The 19928-nt window shown below is 38.3% G+C and overlaps 1 protein-coding gene across 3 annotated transcripts in view; it reads left to right on the forward strand.

Annotated features, from left to right (window-relative positions):
• ADIPOR2 (adiponectin receptor 2) overlaps window positions 1-19928 on the forward strand; it is a 120461-nt gene that overhangs the window by 55669 nt on the left and 44864 nt on the right. For 2 of the 3 annotated variants that reach the window (XM_087442971.1, XM_014793852.2), the window contains exon 2: window positions 12433-12689. In XM_087442971.1, coding sequence (XP_087299097.1) covers window positions 12519-12689 — 171 coding nt within the window. In that variant the 5' untranslated portion in view covers window positions 12433-12518. Of the gene's footprint in view, window positions 1-10394; window positions 10461-12432; window positions 12690-19928 lie in introns of all 3 variants that reach the window. The other variant, XM_087442970.1, reaches the window with a different exon arrangement.

A 19928-nucleotide genomic window follows, 5' to 3' on the forward strand; every position in this document is an offset into this window, starting at 1 on the left:
TAAAATATTTCTATTTTTAATTTTTTTTGTGTGTGTGAGGAAGATCGGCCCTGAGCTAACATCTGCCAATCCTGCTCTTTTTTTTTGCTGAGGAAGACTGGCCCTGGGCTAACATCCGTGCCCATCTTCCTCCACTTCATATGGGACGCCGCCACAGCATGACTTGACAAGCGGTATGTCGGTGCGTGCCTGGGATCTGACCCAGCGAATCCCGGGCTGCCGCAGCGGAGCGCGCACACTTAACCGCTTGTGCCACCGGGCTGGCCCCCTGTTTTTAATTTTTTGAGGAATCTCCATACTGTTTTCCATAGAGGCTGCGCTAGTTTGCGTTCCTACCAGCAGTGAATTAGGGTTCCCATGTCTCCATAGCCTCTCCAGCATTTGTTGTTATTTGTCTTGGTGATTATAGCCATTCTAACGGGTGTAAGATGATATCTTAGTGTAATTTTGGTTTGCATTTCCCTGATGATTAGTGATGTTGAACATCTTTTCATGTGCCTATTGGCCATTTGTATATCTTCTTTGGAGAGCTGTCTCTTCATTTTCTCTGCCCATTTTTTGATCAGGTTGGTTGTTTTTTTGTTGTTCAGTTGTGTGAGTCCTTTATGTATTATGGAGATTAATCCCTTGTTGGATATATGGTTTGCAAATATTTTTTCCCAGCTGGTGGGTTGCCTATTCATTTTGATCCTGTTTTCATTTGCCTTGTAGAAGCTCTTTAACCTGATCAAGTTCCGCTTATTTATTTTTTCTTTTGTTTCCCTTGTCTGAGTAGACATGAAATTCAAAAAGATCCCTTTATGACCGATGACAAATAGTGTACTGCCTATATTTTCTTCCAGGAGTTTTATAGTTTCAGGTCTCACCTTCAGGTCTTTGATCCATTTTGAGTTAATTTTTGTGTATGGGGAAAGAAGATGGTCTACTTTCATTCTTTTTCAAGTGGCCCTAAAGTTTTCCCAGCACCATTTATTGAAGAGACTTTCCTTTCTCCATTGTATGTTCTTAGCTCCTTTGTCGAAGATTAGCGGCCCATAGATGTGAGGTTTTATTTCTGGGCTTTCAGTTCTGTTCCATTGATGTGTGTGTCTGTTTTTATACCAGTACCGTGCTGTTTTGATTACTATTGCTTTGTAGTATGTTTTGAAGTCAGGGATTGTGGTGCCTCCAGCTTTGTTCTTTTTTCTCAGGATTGCTTTAGTTATTCGGGGTCTTTTGTTGCCCCATATGAATTTTAGTATTCTTTTTTCTATTTCCGTGAAGAATGTCCTTGGGATTCTGATCGGGATTGCATTGAATCTGTAGATTGCTTTAGGTAGTATGGACATTTTAACTACGTTTATTCTTCCAATCCATTTTTATGGAATATTTTTCCATTTCTTATGTCATCATTGATTTCACTCAATAATGTCTTATAGTTTTCATTGTATAGGTCATTCACCTCCTCAGTTAAATTTATTCCTAGATATCTTATTCTTTTTGTTGCAATTGTAAATGGGATTGTCTTCTTGAGTTCTCTTTCTTTTAGTTCGTTATTGGCATATAGAGCTGCAACTGATTTCTGTAAGTTGATTTTGTATCCTGCAACTTTGCTGTAGTTGTTGATTATTTATAATAGTTTTCTAATGGATTCTTTAGCATTTTCTATATATAATATCATGTCACCTGCATATGCCTATTTGGATTCCTTTTATTCCTTTTTCTTGCCTCATTGCACTGGCCAGAACGTCCAGTACTATGTTGAATAAGAGTGGGCAGAGTGGGCACCCTTGTCTTGTTCCTGTTTTCAGAGGGATGGCTTTCAGTCTTTCTCCATTGAGTATGATGTTGGCTGTGGGTTTGTCATTTATGGCTTTTATTATGTTAAGGTACTTTCATTCTATACCCATTTTGTTGAAAGTTTTTATCATAAATAGATGTTGGATCTTGTCAAATGCCTTCTCTGCATCTATTGAGATGATCATGTGGTTTTTATTCCTTGTTTTGTTAATGTGGTGTATCACACTGATTGATTTGCAGATGCTGAACCATCTCTGTGTCCCTGGTATAAATCCCACTTGATCATGTTGTATGATCTTTTTAATGTATTGCTGTATCCGGTTTGCCAATAGTTTGTTGAGGATTTTTGCATCTATGTTCATCAGGGCTATTAGTCTGTAGTTTTCCTTCTTAGTATTGTCTTTGTCTGGCTTTGGTATCAGGGTGATGTTGGCCTTGCAGAATGTGTTGGGAAGTGTTCCATCTTCTTCTATTTTTTGGAATAGCTTGAGAAGGATAGGTATTAAATCTTCTTTTAATGTTTGGTAAAATTCTCCAGAGAAGCCATCTGGTCCTGGAGTTTTATTTTTTGCGAGGTTTTTGCTTACTGTTTCATTCTCTTTACTTGTGATTGGTCTATTCAGATTCTCTAGTTCTTCTTGATTCAGTTTTGGGGGGTTGTATGAGTCTAAGAATTATCTATTTCTTCTAGATTGTCCAATTTGTTGGCATATAGTTTTTCATAGTATTCTCTTATAATCCTTTGTATTTCTGTGCTATCCATTGTAATTTCTCCTTTTTCATTTTTTATTTTTTCTATTTGAGAAAGATCAGCCCTGAGCTAACATCCATGCTAATCCTCCTTGTTTTAGCTGAGGAAGACTGGCTCTGAGCTAACATCTATTGCCAGTCATCCTCCTTTTTTTCCCCAAAGCCCCAGTAGATAGTTGTATGTCATAGTTGCACATCCTTCTAGTTGCTGTATGTGGGACGCAGCCTCAGCATGGCCGGAGAAGCGGTGGTTGGTGCACGCCCGGGATCGGAACCTGGGCTGCCAGTAGCGGAGCGCGCGCACTTAACCGCTAAGCCACGGGGCCGGCCCTCCTTTTTCATTTTTCATTTTATTTATTTGAGCCTTCTCTCTTTTTTTCTTGGTGAGTCTGGCTAAGGGTTTGTCAATTTTGTTTATCTTCTCAAAGAACCAGCTCTTTGTTTCATTGATCCTTTCTACTGTTTTTTTGGTTTCAATTGCATTTATCTCTGCTCTGATTGCTATTATATCCCTCCTTCTGCTGACTTTGGGCTTTGTTTGTTCTTCTTTTTCTAATTCTGTTAGGCATAGTTTAAGATTGCTTATTTGGGATTTTTCTTGTTTGTTAAGGTGGGCCTGTGTTGCTGTGAGGACCTCTCAGGACCGCTTTTGCTGCATCCCTTATGAGTTGGTATGGTCTGTTTTCATTTTCATTTGTCTCCAGATATGTTTTGATTTCTCCTTTAGTTTCATCAGTGATCCATTGGTGGTTCAGTAGCATGTTGTTTAGTCTCCACATCTTTGTCACTTTCCCAGTTTTTTTCTTGTAGTTGGTTTCTAGCTTCATGGGATTATGGTCAGAAAAGATACTTGTTATGATTTCAATCTTCTTAAATTTATAGAGGCATGCCTTGTTTCCCAGCATATGGTCTAGTCTTGAGAATGTTCTGTGTGCGCTTGAGAAGAATGTGTAATCTGCTGTGTTTGGATGGAATGCTCTTTATATATGTATTAAGTCCGTCTCGTCAGGTGTTTCATTTAAGTCTGTTATTTCCTTATTGACTTTCTGTTTGGATGCTCTATCCATTGATGTAAGTGGAGTGTTAAGACCCCTACTATTTTTGTGTTGTTGTTAATATTTCCTTTTAAGCTTATTAATGGTTACCTTATGTACCTTGGTGCTCCTGTATTGGGTGCATATGTATTTAAAAGTGATATGTCTTTTTGGTGGAGTGTCCCTTTTATCATTATATATTGCCCTTCTTTGTCTCTCATTACCTGTTTTATATTGAAGTCAACTTTGTCTGATAAGTATGGCAACACCTGCTTTCGTTTCCCATTAGCTTGGAGTATTGTCTTCCATCCTTTTACTCTGAGCCTTTATTTGTCTTTAGAGCTGAGATGTGTTTCCTGGGGGCAGCATATTGTTGGATCTTGCTTTTTAATTCGTCCCACCACTCTGTGTCTTTTGATTGGAGAGTTCAGTCCATTTACATTTAGGGTAATTATTGTTATGTGAGGGCTTAATGTTGCTATTTTATTGCTCATTTTCCAGTTCTTTTGCATTTGCTTTGTTTCTTGTCTCGTATGTTTTGGACTACCAATTCAGCTTGGTACTTCTGTGTAGTGATTCTCTTAGTTTTCTCTTTCTTTATCATGTGTGACTCTCTTCTGATTATTTGGTTAGTGGTTACAGTGAGGTTTGTACAAAACATCTCGTGGATGTCGTAGTCCATTTTCTGATGGCCTCTTATTTCTTTAGACTAAGTTGATTCAATCCCTTTCCTCTTCCCCTTCTAAGTTATTGTTGTCACAACTTATTCCATCTTGTGTTGTGAGTTTGTGTTTAAAGTGAAGAGCTTATATTTGTTTTTGGTGTTTTCCTTCCCTTCATCTTTGGTTTTATAATTAAGTGTTTGCTAATCTATTCTGATAGAGAGCTGCAATTTTTCTGGTTTTGTCTGCCTATTTTTATCCTTGTTCAAAACTTTGTATCCCATTTCTCTTTTTTCCCTCAGGCATGAAGGCCGTCTTGAGCATTTCTTGTAGTGGGGATTTTTTGGCAATGAACTCCCTTAGCTTTTATTTATCTGGGATAGTTATTTCTTCATCATATCTGAAGGATATTTTATCTGAAGGATATTTTCGCTGGATAGAATGTTCTTGGCCGAAAATTTTTGTCTTTCAGAATTTTGAATATATCATTCCATTCTCTCCTAGCCTGTAAAGTTTCTGTCGAGAAATCCACTGAGAACCTGATAGGAACTCCTTTGCACGTTATTTTTTTTTGTCTAGATGCCGTTAGTATTTTTTCTTTGTCATTGACTTTTGTCAGCTTTACTACTATGTGCCTTGGAGAGGGTCTTTTCATGTTGATATATTTAGGAGATCTAGTGATTTCATTCACTTGTATTTCCAGCTCCTTCCCTGTTTGGGAAGTTCACAGCTATTGTTTCTTTGAACAACTTCTCCGCTCCTTTTTCCCTCTCTTCTCCCTCTGGGATACCTATAATCCTTATGTTGGATTTCCTAATTGAGTTGGATATTTCTCGGAGAGTTTCTTCATTTGTTTTTAGTCTTAGTTCTCTTTCCTTCTCCATCTGGAGCATTTCTGCATTGCTGTCCTCAATATTACTAATTCTTTCCTCTATATTATCAGCTCTGATGCTTACGGCTTCCAGATTTGTCTTTCTCTCCTCCATTGTGTTTTTCATCTCTAAGATTTCTGAATGATTTTTCTTTATAGTTTAAATCTCTTTTGTAAAGAAATTCCTGATTTTGTTGAATTGTCTATCTGTATTTTCTTGTATTTCATTGAGCTTTTTTATGATAGCTATTTTGAATTCTTTGTCATTAAGGTTATACATTTCTCTGCCTTCAGGGCTGATTTCTGGGTGCTTGTCGTTTTACTTCTGGTCTGGAAATTTAATATATTTTTGCATAGTGCCTGATGGCGTTGGTTTATTTTTCCTCATACTGAAAATATCTGGTCACAGTTTCCTCCTGCTGCCACTGGGTGGAGGTCAAGAGCTGTGTATTCTGGTGTCCGCCTTGAGCTGTGGGCTCGCTGGTTGGCATGCAGCTGAGCTGAAGCGTGGCTGAGTGGAGGCTGCTGGGGCTGGATTATGGGAACAGCTGGAGCTCTAGCGTGGCTGGGCCAAAGCAGCTGGAGCTTGGGCGTGGCTGGGCCGAAGAAGCTGGAGCAGGAGCATGGCTGAGCCTCAGTGCGGCTGAGCGGAAGCAGCTGGAGCTAGAGCGCAAGAACAGCTGTAGCTGGAGTGTGGCTGGGTTGAACCAGCTGTAGCTGGAGCATGGCTGTGCTGAAGAAGTTGGAGCTGGAGCTGGAGCTAGAGCACGACTGGGCCGAAGGAGCTGGAGCCAAATCAGCTGGAGCCTGAGTGCAGCTGAGCCGAAGAAGTTGGTGCCAAAGCAGCTAGATCCTGAGTGTGGCCATGCCGAAGGAGCTGGAGCTGGGGCGCAGGCATGACAGAGCCGCTGGGGCCGGGGCGCCGGGGCTGAGCTGAAATGCCAGTGAGCTGAGGCTGCACAGCCACTGTGCTGAACTGCTGGGCTGTCTGGTAGGGAAGGGCACTTACTTTTGCCTCCCTAATCCCAGGGGTTTCTCGCTTCCATGTCCCTCTCTGCTCTCCTGAAGTGCTAGCTTGTCGAAGGTACCCCTGCAACAGTTCTGCTCCCTCCATAGGGGAATTCTCCACAGCCTGTGAGCCATCTTGGACAGCAATGGCTTTCCCGCCGAACTCCCCACCCCGGGAGCCGGGTGGTCTTGGTCTCAGGGTCGCAGTCCTTAGGGACGGAGAGGAGCTCCTCTTACTCCCTCCCTTCCTCTGGGGACTCCAGCACCTCCACCCTCAGATATATGGCTGCGTGGGTCCGTCAGACCCAAGGGACCCATGTCAGTCCCTTGTGGTGTGTGAATAGCTTCTGTTGGTATATGAATGTCCTTTTTGTTGTGTCTTAGAGGGGGTGAGTTCAGTGGGGGAAGCTCACTCCGCCATGATACTGACGTCACTCTGCATTCTCATCTTAAGAGTGCTTTCTTTAATGGTTAAATCAGATGAACAATGTATGCTTGATAGGCCATAAATCAGGCTTTTTTAGTTCAAGCCAAATCAGTTTTGGACAAGAAGTTACCCCATATGACCTCAATACGTGAAAATCTCTTGGTATTACAAATTTTTTTTCTTGTCATGAGAACTTTTAAGATATGCTCTCTTAGCAACTTTCAAATATACAATACAGTATTATTAACTATAGTCATCATGCTATACATTACATCCCCAGGACTTATTTATCTTATAACTGGAAATTTGTACCTTTTGAGCACCTTTGTTGCCTGTTTTTTCCCACTGTATGGATATACTTTCCTGTTTGTTTGCATGTCTCCTAATTTTTTGTTAGATACTGGACATTTTAGATAATATATTGTAGCAACTCTAGGTACTGGGCCCCTCTCTTCCAGGCTTGTTATTGTTATTTGCTTGTTAATTTCTTCAGTGACTGACTGGATTGTTTTAGTAAAGTCTGTTTCCTCTCCATTGTTCAGCTTCTGATGTTGTTCCTCAGGGAAGTGTAGTTTTGCATATGCTCACAGTCACCCTGGGTATTTTTGGTTGGTCTCTCTTTCTGTGACTACAGCCAGCTCTTCAGCTCCACTAATTGCCAGCTGGTTTTGCTATTGATTTTAAGAATGCTGGCTATAAATTGTTCTACAGACTAATCCCATCAAATTCTGGCTCCTTTGAAGGAAAAGTTTATGAGTGTAGTGTTTAATTTTTGTTCTGACGCCTGGAGCGTTCCTACCAGCTATCTTATTCCATGGTACTCTTCTGCAAACTAACCTGCCTACAGTTTATCCTCTATCTTGATTCTCCTCCCAGTTGCCTTTCATCACAATTTCCGCTGTTCTTTAGAATGTCTTTAGGCTTGAACTTCTTCACCCTGTGTTGCAAATAAAGTCAGGTCCTTTGGGAGGAGATTAGGTACTATATTCCCCAGGCAAAATCTCTGAACCAGGGCTCTAGAGATGAGGATGGGGACAATGACCAGTTCTCTCTGAGTGATAGCCCCACTCTAGGAGATTGGTGCTTGGTGGGGCAGTGGGCAGTGGCCTTGGGTCCTCTTGGCTTGCTTTTCCTGGTGGTAGAACCACTACCTCAAGAGTTGGGTCAAGAATGATCAGCGCCCTGGTATTCTCAGCATACTACGGTCAAGGTAGTGCCTAAATTCCACAGATGGGGCTGGTAGGAAGAAGGGACCCCCTACTTCTAAACTATGCCTATCTGGGACTTAAGCCTCAGCAACAGGCAGCTGAGGCAGAATGAGAAATACTGACGTCCTGTTCCTCCAGGGAAGGAACGCCTCCATCTGGGTGCTGGAGGCAGAATCCAGTGTTTTTGGCTGCAAGGGTCTGGAGTAGAGAGTCTCTGCTCCTCTAGGTTGGGAGGGGGCTGGGAGAAAGAGTGGCATCTTGGTTCAAATACTACAGACTCGTTGCTTTCTTACTGAATTTTTGTAGGTATTCTTGAATGTTTATTTGTGATTTGCCTTTAGGACTGTTTCTGGAGGCTTTTAATGGAGGCTTTTAAGATAGTTTTCATCATTTTCACTGGGGAGCACCTTAGCGGAGCTCCTCACACTGTTATGCCAGAAGTCATTCTGTTGTTACTGTTTTTGTTTTAGCCTTTCTGATTAGGTTTGTAGTGATATCTCATTGTAGTTTTAATTTTAATTTCCCTAATGGCTAATGATATTGAACATCTTTTTTTGTGATTATTTGCCATCTGTATATCCTCTTTGGTGAAATGTCTGTTCATATTATTTGTCCGTTTTCTAGTTGGAGTGTTAGTTTGAATTTTGAGAGTCCTTTATATAATTTAGATAATAGTCTTTTGTTGGATATGTGATTTACAAATATTTTCTCTCAGTAAGCAACTTGTCTTTTCAACTTCTTCATATGGTGAAGTCCAATTTATCATTTTTTCCTACTATGGATTATGCTTTTGGTGTCAAATCTCAATATTCTTTGCATAGCTCTAGATCCTAAAGATTTTCTCCTATGTTTTTTATAAGAGTTTTATAGTTTTGCATTTTAAATTTAAGTGCATGATCTATTTTGAGTTACTTCTCATATAAGGTGTGAGGTTTAGGTGGAGGTTCTTTTTTTTTGGCCTGTGGATATTCAATTGTTCTAGCACCAAATGTTGAAAAGGCTGTCCTTCTTCCATTGAATTGCTTTTGCATGTTTATAAAATAAGAGTTGGGCATATTTGTGTGTCTATTTTTTGGTTCTCTATTCTGTTCTGTCAATCGGTGTGTCTTTTCCTCTCCCAATACCAGACTGTCTTGACTACTGTAGCTATCTAGTAGGCCTTCATATTAAATAGAGGGAGTCTTGCCACTTTATTATTTTCCAAGATTGTTTTAGCTATTCTAGGGCCTGTGCCTTCCATATAAATTTTAGAATAAGCTAGTCTTTAGCTACAGAAATCCTTGCTAGGATCTTGATAGGGATTGCATTAAACCTATAGAACAATTTGGGGAAAATTGATATCTTTACTATATTGAGTCTTCCAGTCCATGAATATGATATGTTGCTATTTGTTTAGATCTTTGATTTCTTTCATCAGCATTTTGTAATTTTCAGCAAACATCCTATACATATTTTGTTAAGTGTATACTTAGTATTTAAATTTCTTTGGAGTAATTGTAAATGGTATTGTTTTAAATTTCAGTTTCCACAAGTTTATTTTTAGTATATAGAAATGTGATTGATAGTTGAGTGTTGATAGTTGACTGTTGACCTTGCTGAACTCACTTATTAGTCCTAGGAGCTTTTGTAGATCTTCAGTAGCATTTTAAGATTTGTTTTGAAGTGTTGTATCTTTTTTTTTTTTCTGTTGTGATGTATTAGTTTCTTTCATAATAACCAAATATTGTGGGTTTCTATGATGAAGGCTGTTGATATCCATATATTAATTTTATATCCAATCACTTTGATGAATTCTTTTATTATAATTTTTTTCAGTTGATTCTTTTGGGTTTTATAGCTAAAGTGTCATACGATCTGTAAATAGTTATAGTTTTATACCCCTCACTTATCCCTCTTATTTAATTGTATAAAACCTCCAGGACAGGGGGCCGGCCCAGTGGTACAGCCGTTAAGTGCACGCGCTCTGCTTCGGTGGCCCAGGGTTTGCGGATTCACATCCCAGGCGTGCACCAACGTACCGCTCATGAAGCCATGCTGTGGTGGTGTCCCATATAAAGTAGAGGAAGATGGGCACGGATGTTACCCTAGGGCCAATCGTCCTTGGCAAAAAGAGGAGGATTGGCATCTGATGTTAGCTCAGGGCTGATCTTCCTCACACACACACAGAAAAAACCTCCAGGACAGAGTTAAATAATGGTGGTGATAAAGGACACTTTTACCTTACCTCTAACTTTACCTTAGACTATTAGAATTGATTGCTTTTGGTTTCAAGGCATTGCATCCTAGTAGGAATTCATTTTATCATTAGGTAGAATACAAATAAACTAAAATATGTAGTAAATTACAGTTCTTGTAAGTGTTCTAGGATTGGGGTATTTTGTTTTGTTAAATCTTTGGGAACCTGAGGGTTGACATGAATGCTTTTTCCTTCAACAGTTTTATTGTTGAAACTCTAAAATATGTTGGTAGGCCTTCCTGCTGAAGTATATGTAAAGTGGTGAATATAATTAAATTTTTTGGATTATAGTTTATGGTGCCTTATTTTGTTCATTCTTCTTTTGTTGTACTTGTAAATTTAGAAAACATTGTTGATAGGAATGTACTGATCTCAGGCCTTTCCTGAAAATTGATTTTCTTATTTCTTTTTATTTTAAGGAGAACCCTTTACAAATTCTTTGCGAAAACCTACTTCTTGTCTGTCATTTGCTTTCTTTTTCTGAGGTGAGGATTATAAAACAATTCTAACTAATAGAGCATTCCATTTATAGTCTCATAAATGAACAACACTCCCTCATATATAGCTGCTGCTTATGAGAAGTTTGGTATGGTCATATTTCAAGGCTAATTTGCAGAAAGCTTTATTCTACTTGCTATAGTTTGAGAATAAAGATTCTGATTCTGTACCTTACTTGCCATGTAAACCAAATGACCTTAGGGTTCAGGTTCTTATCTTTTTTTTTCCTAGTCTTAAATTTTTTGGGGTAGTAGAAAGCACATGAACTTCACGAGGGCCAAAAAGAAGACCTGGGTATAAATCCCAGCTTTATAGACTAATGGCTTGAATAAGTTGCCTAATCTCTGAGCCTCAGTTTCCACATCTGTCAAATGAGGGATAAAATACCTCAGAGGGCTATATATAAGGATTTTGTGAGACAGCACATGTAAATTCTCTGGTACAGAATTTAACTTTGTCAATCCACAATAAATGTTAGCTCCCTCTTCCCTGAAACAAAATGAAATGGTGGGTGTGAAATAGCTTTGTGAGCTGTAAATACATAAATGTAAATGTAAACATTGTATCCTCTTCCTGATTTGGGCATTAATAGCGTAGTTTATAATGTTAGTATTATAATAGGCTTGCTCAGGCCCTTATGTGATAGGCATATGCCCAGGTTTCATGATCCTTAAAGATTTGTGTTTGTTCTTGCTCAAAAACTTTGAAAGCCCTTAGAGAAATCCTGCAGCAAACTCACATGATTTATGAAACTAACAGCTGGCTAATTCTTAGTCTAATTCTAACTCTTGGGCTAATTCTTAGTCTCGTTTACCCATACATATGAACACTAAATAAACCTTTTACTTTCCTTTTATGGTATCCAGTCCCTCCCACTCTATCCTACTCCTCCTTTGCCCCAGTAAGAACTTTGAATCTCATAACATGTACCCTGGCTTCTTTCTGTTTTAGTATTTCTGGTTGGATTGGCTGTAATAATCAACTTATTTGGATAGGTAGCTAATGTCTAAAATAAACTTTAGGACTATGAGTTAAGAGGTAGAGGACCGAGGACTTGAAATAATTGAGTCCCTAGAGAACTTAAATACTGCAGTCCAGTTTAGAGAGATACTGATGATTTATGAAAGTGTTTTTACCACTCAAGAACATTTAAATATCATCTGTCAAATATTCATTAAACATTTACTTGCATAGCGCTTTCTGGGAACTCACAGGGATGTAAAAGTAGTGTGCTCTGGTCCTGAGTTTCTTGCCTTCCAGGCTAGTCTAGTTAGAGTTTGAAACAACTCAAAAATATTGAAATGTCAGACATTAAGCAATTTAAATGCAAACATTACCAATAATATGTGCTATGTAAGTCAGAGACTTTGTCCTATTTATTTCATACAAAATATGGTGAATTTTGGTTTCCTCACCTGTGAAGTAGAAATAAAAATACCCTATAGAGTCATTGTGATATTTAAATGAGATTGGATTTGTAAAACCCAGGTATAATGCATAAAATCCACATATATTCTTTCTGTAGTTAGGTATGTTTTTAATTGAAGAAATAATATATGGTATATCGTAAAAAATGCAGGCAGAACAAAATGAAAAGTAAGTCTTCTCATTCCAGACCCTGGGCTGTGTACTTCTGTACCAAGAGCACAGTTTTGAATATTTTCCAGTAATTATTCTTTGTACATGTACACTTATATATGATTATGTATTTTTATAACATGTAAATGGCAACATATTATGCATGTTGTCTTATATGCTGCTTTTTTTCATTTAAAAATAGATATTAGCAATCTTTCCTATCAGCAAATATAGGTTTTTTTATACATTATTGTTTTGTTGTTATTAATGATTGCTGAGTATTCTGTTGTTTGAGTGTATAATAATATAATCTGTTTCCCCCCAGCACTCATTTAATGTGTTTATTTAAAATATGTTAATTTAAAACTGTTCTCTCCTTAGGATAAACTCACTATCCTGAAAGTCCATCCTCCCAAGAAGAAGGGACAGAAAGAAAGACTTCTTTGTAAGAAAGGCTTGAGTATCCCATGAATGAGACAGCAGAAAACCGATTGGGGTGCAGCAGGACTCCAGAGCCAGATGTAAGGCTCAGAAAAGGGCACCAACTTGATGGTACCAGGAGAGGTAATAATGACAACCACCGAGGAGATTTGGAGTCCGTTTTAGAGGCTTTTGTTCTTTCTTCGCATCATAAAAAAGTAAGTTAAAGTTGAAGGATGGTAAATGAAACAAAAATTTATAGGGATGTGGCTGGAGGGAGGATATTTACAAAAAAAACAAAAAAAGGAAGAAGACATTACATTGCTGGAGAGAGGATGAGGTTTGGAAAAGGAACCTGAGCATGTTTGTAAGTTTTTGTTCAGGATAATTTGAAGTATCTTGTTCTTAAATTAGCTAGATATTATTTGATTTTATTGTTATGCCTTTTCTGCTGACACTTAAAATCATGCTTAGTCTTTTTTATCTTGTTTGAGAAAGGAAATGGGTTTTTGTAGTTACTATATAACATTTATGATTTGACCATGCATTAGTTATGACATTATCATTTCTATTTTTGGAGAAATTTTTTTTTATTGTGGTAACACTGGTTTATAACATTATATAAATTTCAGGTGTATATTTTTATATTTTGATTTCTGTGTAGATTACATCATGTTCACCACCCAAAGCCCAATTACAGTCCATCACCACACACATGCGCCTGATCACCTCTTTCGCCCTCCTCCCTCTCCCCTTCCCCTCTAGTAACCACCAGTCCAATCTCTGTCTCTATGCCATTGTTTGTTGTTGTTTTTATCTTCTACTTATTAATGAGATCAAAGGGTATTTGACTTTCTCCCTCTGACTTATTTTGCTTAGCATAATACCCTCAAGGTCCATCCATGTTGTCGCAAATGGCTGGATTTCATCGTTTCTTATGGCTGACTAGTATTCTAGTGTGTATATATACCACATCTTCTTTATCCGTTCGTCCCTTGATGGGCACTTAGGTTGTTTCCAAGTCTTGGCTATTGTGAATAATGCTGCACTGAACATAGGAGTGTATGTATCTTTATGCATTCGTGTTTTCATGTTCTTTGGATAAATACCCAGCAGTGGAATAGCTGGATTGTATGGTAGTTCTATCCTTAATTTTTTGTGGAATCTGCATACTGTTTTCCATAGTGGCTACACAAGTTTGCACTCCCACCAGCAGTGTATGAGAGTTCCCTTCTCTCCACATCCTTGCTAACACTTGTTGTTTGCTGTCTTGTTAATTATAGCCATTGTGACGGGAGTGAGGTGATATCTCATTGTAGTTTTGATTTGCATTTCCCTGATAGTTTATGATGTTGAACATCTTTTCATGTGTCTGTTGGCCATCTGTGTATCTTATTTGGAGAAATGTTTGTTCAGATCTTTTGCCCATCTTTTAATTGGGTTGTTAATTTTTTCATTGAGATGTATGAGTTCTTTATATACTTTAGATATTAACTGCTTATCAGATAAATGGTTTGCAAATATCTTTTCCCAATTGTTAGGTTGTCTTTTTGTTTGGTTTGGTTTCCTTTGCTATGCAGAAGCTTTTTAGTTTGATGTAGTCCCATTTGTTTATTTTTTTCTATTGTTTCCCTTGCCTGTTCAGACGTGATACTTGAAAATATGCTGCAAAGACCAATGTTGAAGAGCATACTGCCTGTGTTTTCTTCTGTTCCATTGTCTGTTTTTGTGCCAGTACCATGCTGTTTTGGTTACTATAGCTTTGTAGTATATTTTGAAATCAGGGAGTGTGATACCTCCAGCTTTGTTCTTTTTTTCAGGATTCCTTTGGCTCTTTGGAGTTTTTTGTTGTTCCATATAAATTTTAGGATTCTTTGTTCTATTTCTGTGAAAAAAGTTGTTGGAACTTTGAAAAGGATTGCATTGAATCTGTAGATTTCTTTAGGAAGTATGGACATTTTAACTATGTTAATTCTTCCAGTCCAAGAGCATGGAATATCTTTCCTTTTCTTTGTGTCGTCTTCAATTTCTTTCAAAAATGTTTTATAGTTTTCAGCGTACAGTTCTTTATATATTTAGGTGTTCCTGTGTTGGGTGCCTAGATATTTACAAGTATAATATCCTCTTGTGGCATTGTCCCCTTTATCATTATGTAGTGCCCTTCTTTGTCTCTTGTTACAGTTTTTGTTTTAAAATTTGTGGTCACACAAAATCTGTTTTGTGTGAGATAAGTATTGCTACCTCAGCTTTCTTTTCATTGCCATTTGCATGGAGTATATTTTTCTGTCCCTTCACTTGCAGTTTGTGAGTGTCTTTAGGTCTGAAGTGTGACTCTTGTATGCAGCATATATATGGGTCTTGTTTTTTTATCCCATCAGCCACCCTGTGCCTTTTGATTGGAGCATTTAGTCCATTGATTTTTTAAAAATTTAATTAATTAATTAATTTTTATTTATTTGATTAATTTATTTTTTTGTGAGGAAGATCAGCCCTGAGCTAACAGCCATTGCCAATCCTCCTCTTTTTGCTGAGGAAGACTGGCCCTGAGCTAACATCTATTGCCACTCCTCCTCCTTTTTCTCCCCAAAGCCCCAGTAGATAGTTGTATGTCATAGTTGCACATCCTTCTAGTTGCTGTAAATGGGACGCTGCCTCAGCATGGCCAGACAAGCGGTGCGTCGGTGCGCGCCTAGGATCTGAACCCGGGCCGCCAGTAGCGGAGTGCATGCACTTAACCACTAAGCCACAGGGCCGGCCCCAGTCCACTGACATTTAAAGTAGCTATTGATAGGTATGTACTTACTGCCATTTTGTTACTTCTTTTCTGGGTGTTTTAGTAGTTCTTCTCTGTTCCTTTCTTCTTCTCTTGCTCTCTTCTCTTGTGACTTGATGGCTTTCTTTAGTATTATGTTTAGGTTCGTTTCTCTTACTTTTTTGTGTATTTATTATAGGTTTCTGGTTTGTGATTACCATGAGGTTCACATATAATAACCTATGTATATAGCAATCTATATTAAGTTGATAGTCCCTTTAGTTTGACCTCTTTCTAAAGGCTCTACTCTTTTACTCTCCTCCTCCCACATTTTATGTTTTTGATATTATATCTAACCTCTTTTTTTGTGTGTGTGTATCCATTGCCCTCTTATCATAGAAATAGGTAATTTCAGCACTTTTGTCTTTTGACGTTCATACTGTCTTTATAGGTGGTTGATCTGCTACCTTTACTATATTTTTGCCTCACCAGTGATTTTATTACTTTTTCTTTTTGATAATTTTCTTATTCCTATTTGTGGTCTTCTCTTTTCCACTTAAGTAAGTCCCTTTACCATTTCTTCTAAGACTGGTTTCTTGGTGATAAACTCCTTTAATTTTTGCTTGTCTGGGAATCTCTCCTTCCATTCTGAATGATAACCTTGCCAGGTAGAGTATTCTTGGCTGTAGGTTTTTTCCTTTCAGCACTTGAAATATATCATGTCACTCCCTTCTAGCCTGTAAGATTTCTGCTGAGAAGTCAGCTGATAGCCTTTTGGGGCTTCGTTTGTAGGTAACTTGTTGCCCTGGAGAAATTCTAATTGCATGCTGGAATTACTTCTCCAGCTATGGTTTATCGCCAGTGCGTACATTGAGAGTCAGTAGAATTCTGGGGACAGAAGGCAGATTTTAATCTTTCCTTTCATTTCCCAGAGAAAAGAACAGTTTTTAAATTGTTCAAGCAACTATACCTAGAGAGCAAAGGTATGAACATCTGTGAACAGCTTCAGAAAGTCATTGTTATAGACATTTTGCTCTGTGCTTTGGTACCTTGGAATTATGTAGCATCTGTTCAATGTTGTGGCTCTGGTACAGTGTTTCTCAGACTGTTAAGTTGTGACCATTAGGGGTTTGTGAAATTAATTTTGGTACTATAAGCAGTGTTGAAAAAATTAAATAGCAAAGTAGATATTGAGGTTCATGTAGTGTAGTAATACACATTTAAACTATGTTATTTGATGAAATTGTTTAGTTTTATATAGATATATATGTATAAAGATAGGAATAATGTATACATTTCTTACTGTGGGTTGTAGTTAAAAACATTTTGGAATGTTTTTAACATTGTTTTCCCAAGAATGCCTGTACATAGAGCTGCATCTTTACCATCCTAAAAGATAAGTGAATTGTGTGGGTAATAGTGGTGTTGGTTTGAGTTCAAGAAGGTTGTCTTGTCGTTTCAGATCTTTTATAAGAATTATACCAGAGCATTGTGGCCATATAGGCTATTGTGGCAAGAAATTTGATATTATTTCTTCTTTTATTCTTTGTAACACTTTATAAGTCAACTTTATACTCTTGGCTAGATGTGTTACAGTGAAGATTATTTGGGAACGTGCGCGTGTATGTGCCCACACATACATAGGACAGATTAGTAGTTTTTAAGATTTAAAAAAACTATTTGTCTACAGTAAGTATAGTGTAATTTGGTCTTTGAAGCAGCATTACTCTTTAAAAAGAAGTTTGACAGGGGCCAGCCCAGTGGCTTAGCGGTTAAGCGTGCGCACTCCGCTTCGGAGACCTGGAGTTTGCAGGTTCGGATCCCGGGCGTGCACAGACACACCGCTTGTCAAGCCATGCTATGGCGGCATCCCATGTAAAGTAGAGGAAGATGGGCACAGATGTTAGCCCATGGCCAATCTTCCTCAGCAAAAAGAGGAGGATTGGCATAGGATGTTAGCTCAGTGCTAATCTTCCTCACAAAAATAAATAAATAAATTAAATAAATAAAAGGAAGTTTGACAGATATCTGGGTCAAAATCTTCTCTCCACACTTAAGATTTTGTTTTCTTGTTGCCATTTTACAGTAATGTGTACTAGCAGCTAAGACTTCCCTATATAGGCTGAGCAAGCTGAGTTTTCCTCAGTTGCTACTAAGGCCTAAGCAGCTAATATTCCACTAATGAGAATTGTCGCTAGATTTGGATGAGTGGCTAGAGTTATCTTTTTTTGTTTTTCCTTTTCATTGTATTAAACACATAACATGAAATCTACCCTCTTACAAATTTTTAAGTGTATGGTATGTTATTGCTGACTATGTGCACGTTGTTGTAGAACTTTTTCATCTTGCATGACTGAAACTTACCCATTGAATAGCAACTCTCCATTTTCCCCACACCCCAGCCCCTGGCAACCACCATTCTACTTTTTCCTTCTATGAGTTTGATTACTTTAGATACCTCATATAAGTGGAATCATGCAGTATCTGTCCTTCTGTGACTGGCTTATTTCACTTAGCATAATATCCTCAAGGTTTGTCCATCTTGTAGCATATGATAAGACTTCTTTTTTAAGGCTAAATAGTGTCCTCTTGTATGTATACACCACATTGTTTTTAATCATTCATCCATCGATGGACATTTAGGTTGTTTGCACCTCTTGGCTATTGTGAATGATGCTGGAAATATCTCTTCAAGATACTGTTTTCAGTTCTTTTGGAGAGATACCCAGAAGTGGGATTACTGGGTCATATGGTAGATGGTTCTATTTTTAATTTTTTGAGGAACTTCCCTACTGCTTTCCATAGCAGCTGCACCATTTTACATTCCCATCAACAGTGCACAAGTGTTCTAATTTCTCCACATCCTTGCCAACACTTATTATTTTATTTTTTGATAATGGCCATCCTAACAGATGTCATGTGATGTTTCATTATAGTTTTGATTTGCATTTCCTGGATGTTAGTTATGTTGTGTATCCTTTTCATATATCTATTGGCCATTTGTATGTTTTTGGAAAAAATGTCTATTCAAGTCCTTTGTCTTTTTTTTTTTGCTTGAGAAAGATTTACCCTGGACTAACATCTGTGCCAGTCTTCCTCTATTTTGTATGTGGGTTGCTGCCACAGCATGGCCGCAAATGAGTGGTGTAGGTCTGCGTCCGGGAACCAAACCTGGGCTGCCAAAGTGGAGTGTGCTGAACTTAACCACTAGGCCACGGGGCCAGCCCCCTTTGTCCGTTTTTCAATTGGGTTATTTGTTTTTTTGCTATTGAGTTGTAGGAGTTCCTTATATATTTTGGATATTAACCCTTTATCAGATATGTGTGTTACCGAGCCCTAAGGGACTGGTGACCCGCAAGTGGGTCCTTTTGCCCAGAGTTGCTTGCGCCGATAGAACAAGACTGGGTTTGGAATAGCAGAGCAGAAACTTTGTTCATTGATCAGTGAATGGAGGAGGCAGAGCTCATACTCTAAAATACCTTTTCCCGGAAGGGAAGGTGAGCAAGGTTCTTCTGGGATGTGAAGGGGGAGGGGTCTCTGCCTCATTGCTCGGGGCAGGGGCATTTGGGGTATGCACAGGTCTTCCCTTCTTGCACACAGCACCTTTTGCACGTGTTTCCTTTTGCGCACAGCACCCCGTCACCATCTTGGACCTTTCTGGTTTGGACTGGTTCTGTGGTTTGACCATCTGGCAGTGTTCTGCCTTGGTTCCTATAAGCAAGCACAACTTACAAACAAAGCATTAGATGTGGAAAATGTCTTTTAGGGACTTCTCTGGGTGACATATGGTTTGCAGATCTCTTCTCCTATGCTGTAGGTTACCTTTCCACTCTGTTTTGCTGTGCAGGAGCCTTTTGGTGTGGCTAGTCCCTCTTGTCTAATTTTGCTTTTATTATTTGTGCTTTTGGTGTCATATCGAAGAAATCATTGCCAAGACCAATATTGTGAAGCTTCTCCTCTGTGTTTTCTTCTAGGAGATTGATAGTTTTAGGTCTTACATTTAAGTTTTTTTGAGTTGTCATTTGGAATTGATTTTTGTGTATGGTGAAAGATTAGGGTCCAATTTCATTCTTTTGCATGTGGATATCCAGTTTGCCCAGCATCATTTGTGGAAGAGACTATCCTTTCTCCATTGTGCAGTCTTAGCACTCTTGCCAAAGATCATTTGACTCAGTATGTGTCAGTTTATCTCTGGGCTCTGTTCTGTTCCATTGGTCTGTATGTTTGTCTTTAAAAACAGTACCATACTGTTTTGATTACTCTAGTTTTGTAATGTATTTTGAATTCAGGAAGTGTGATACCTCCAGCTTTGTTGTTCTTTCTCAAGACTATTTTGACTATTTGGGGTCCTTTGTCATTCCATATGAACTTGAGGATTGTTTTTTCTATGACTGGGGTTATCTTAAGGAAGTGGAAATGTAATAAACAGAATTTGAAGAGGATTGACCAGGTTATTGAACACAGGGTCGGAAAACCTATCATCTAGCCTTATAAAATAAGCAAGTTATTTAATTTCTCTGGATTTGGTTTTGTCATATGTAATAGGACAGTAGATGATTTCTGTGTTCCTTTCCAGTTATGATGGGATTCTACATTATTATCAATTTCTTGCTATTAAGAAATGTACTCAAGGGTTTTCAGAATGCACACACACGTTGAACTATTCTGAAATATATTCATATCCAATTTAAAGAACTGATGATGA

Source organism: Ceratotherium simum, chromosome 17 (genome assembly GCF_057802395.1).
Source record: "Ceratotherium simum simum isolate JZ-2026a chromosome 17, ASM5780239v1, whole genome shotgun sequence".
Taxonomy (NCBI): domain Eukaryota; kingdom Metazoa; phylum Chordata; class Mammalia; order Perissodactyla; family Rhinocerotidae; genus Ceratotherium; species Ceratotherium simum.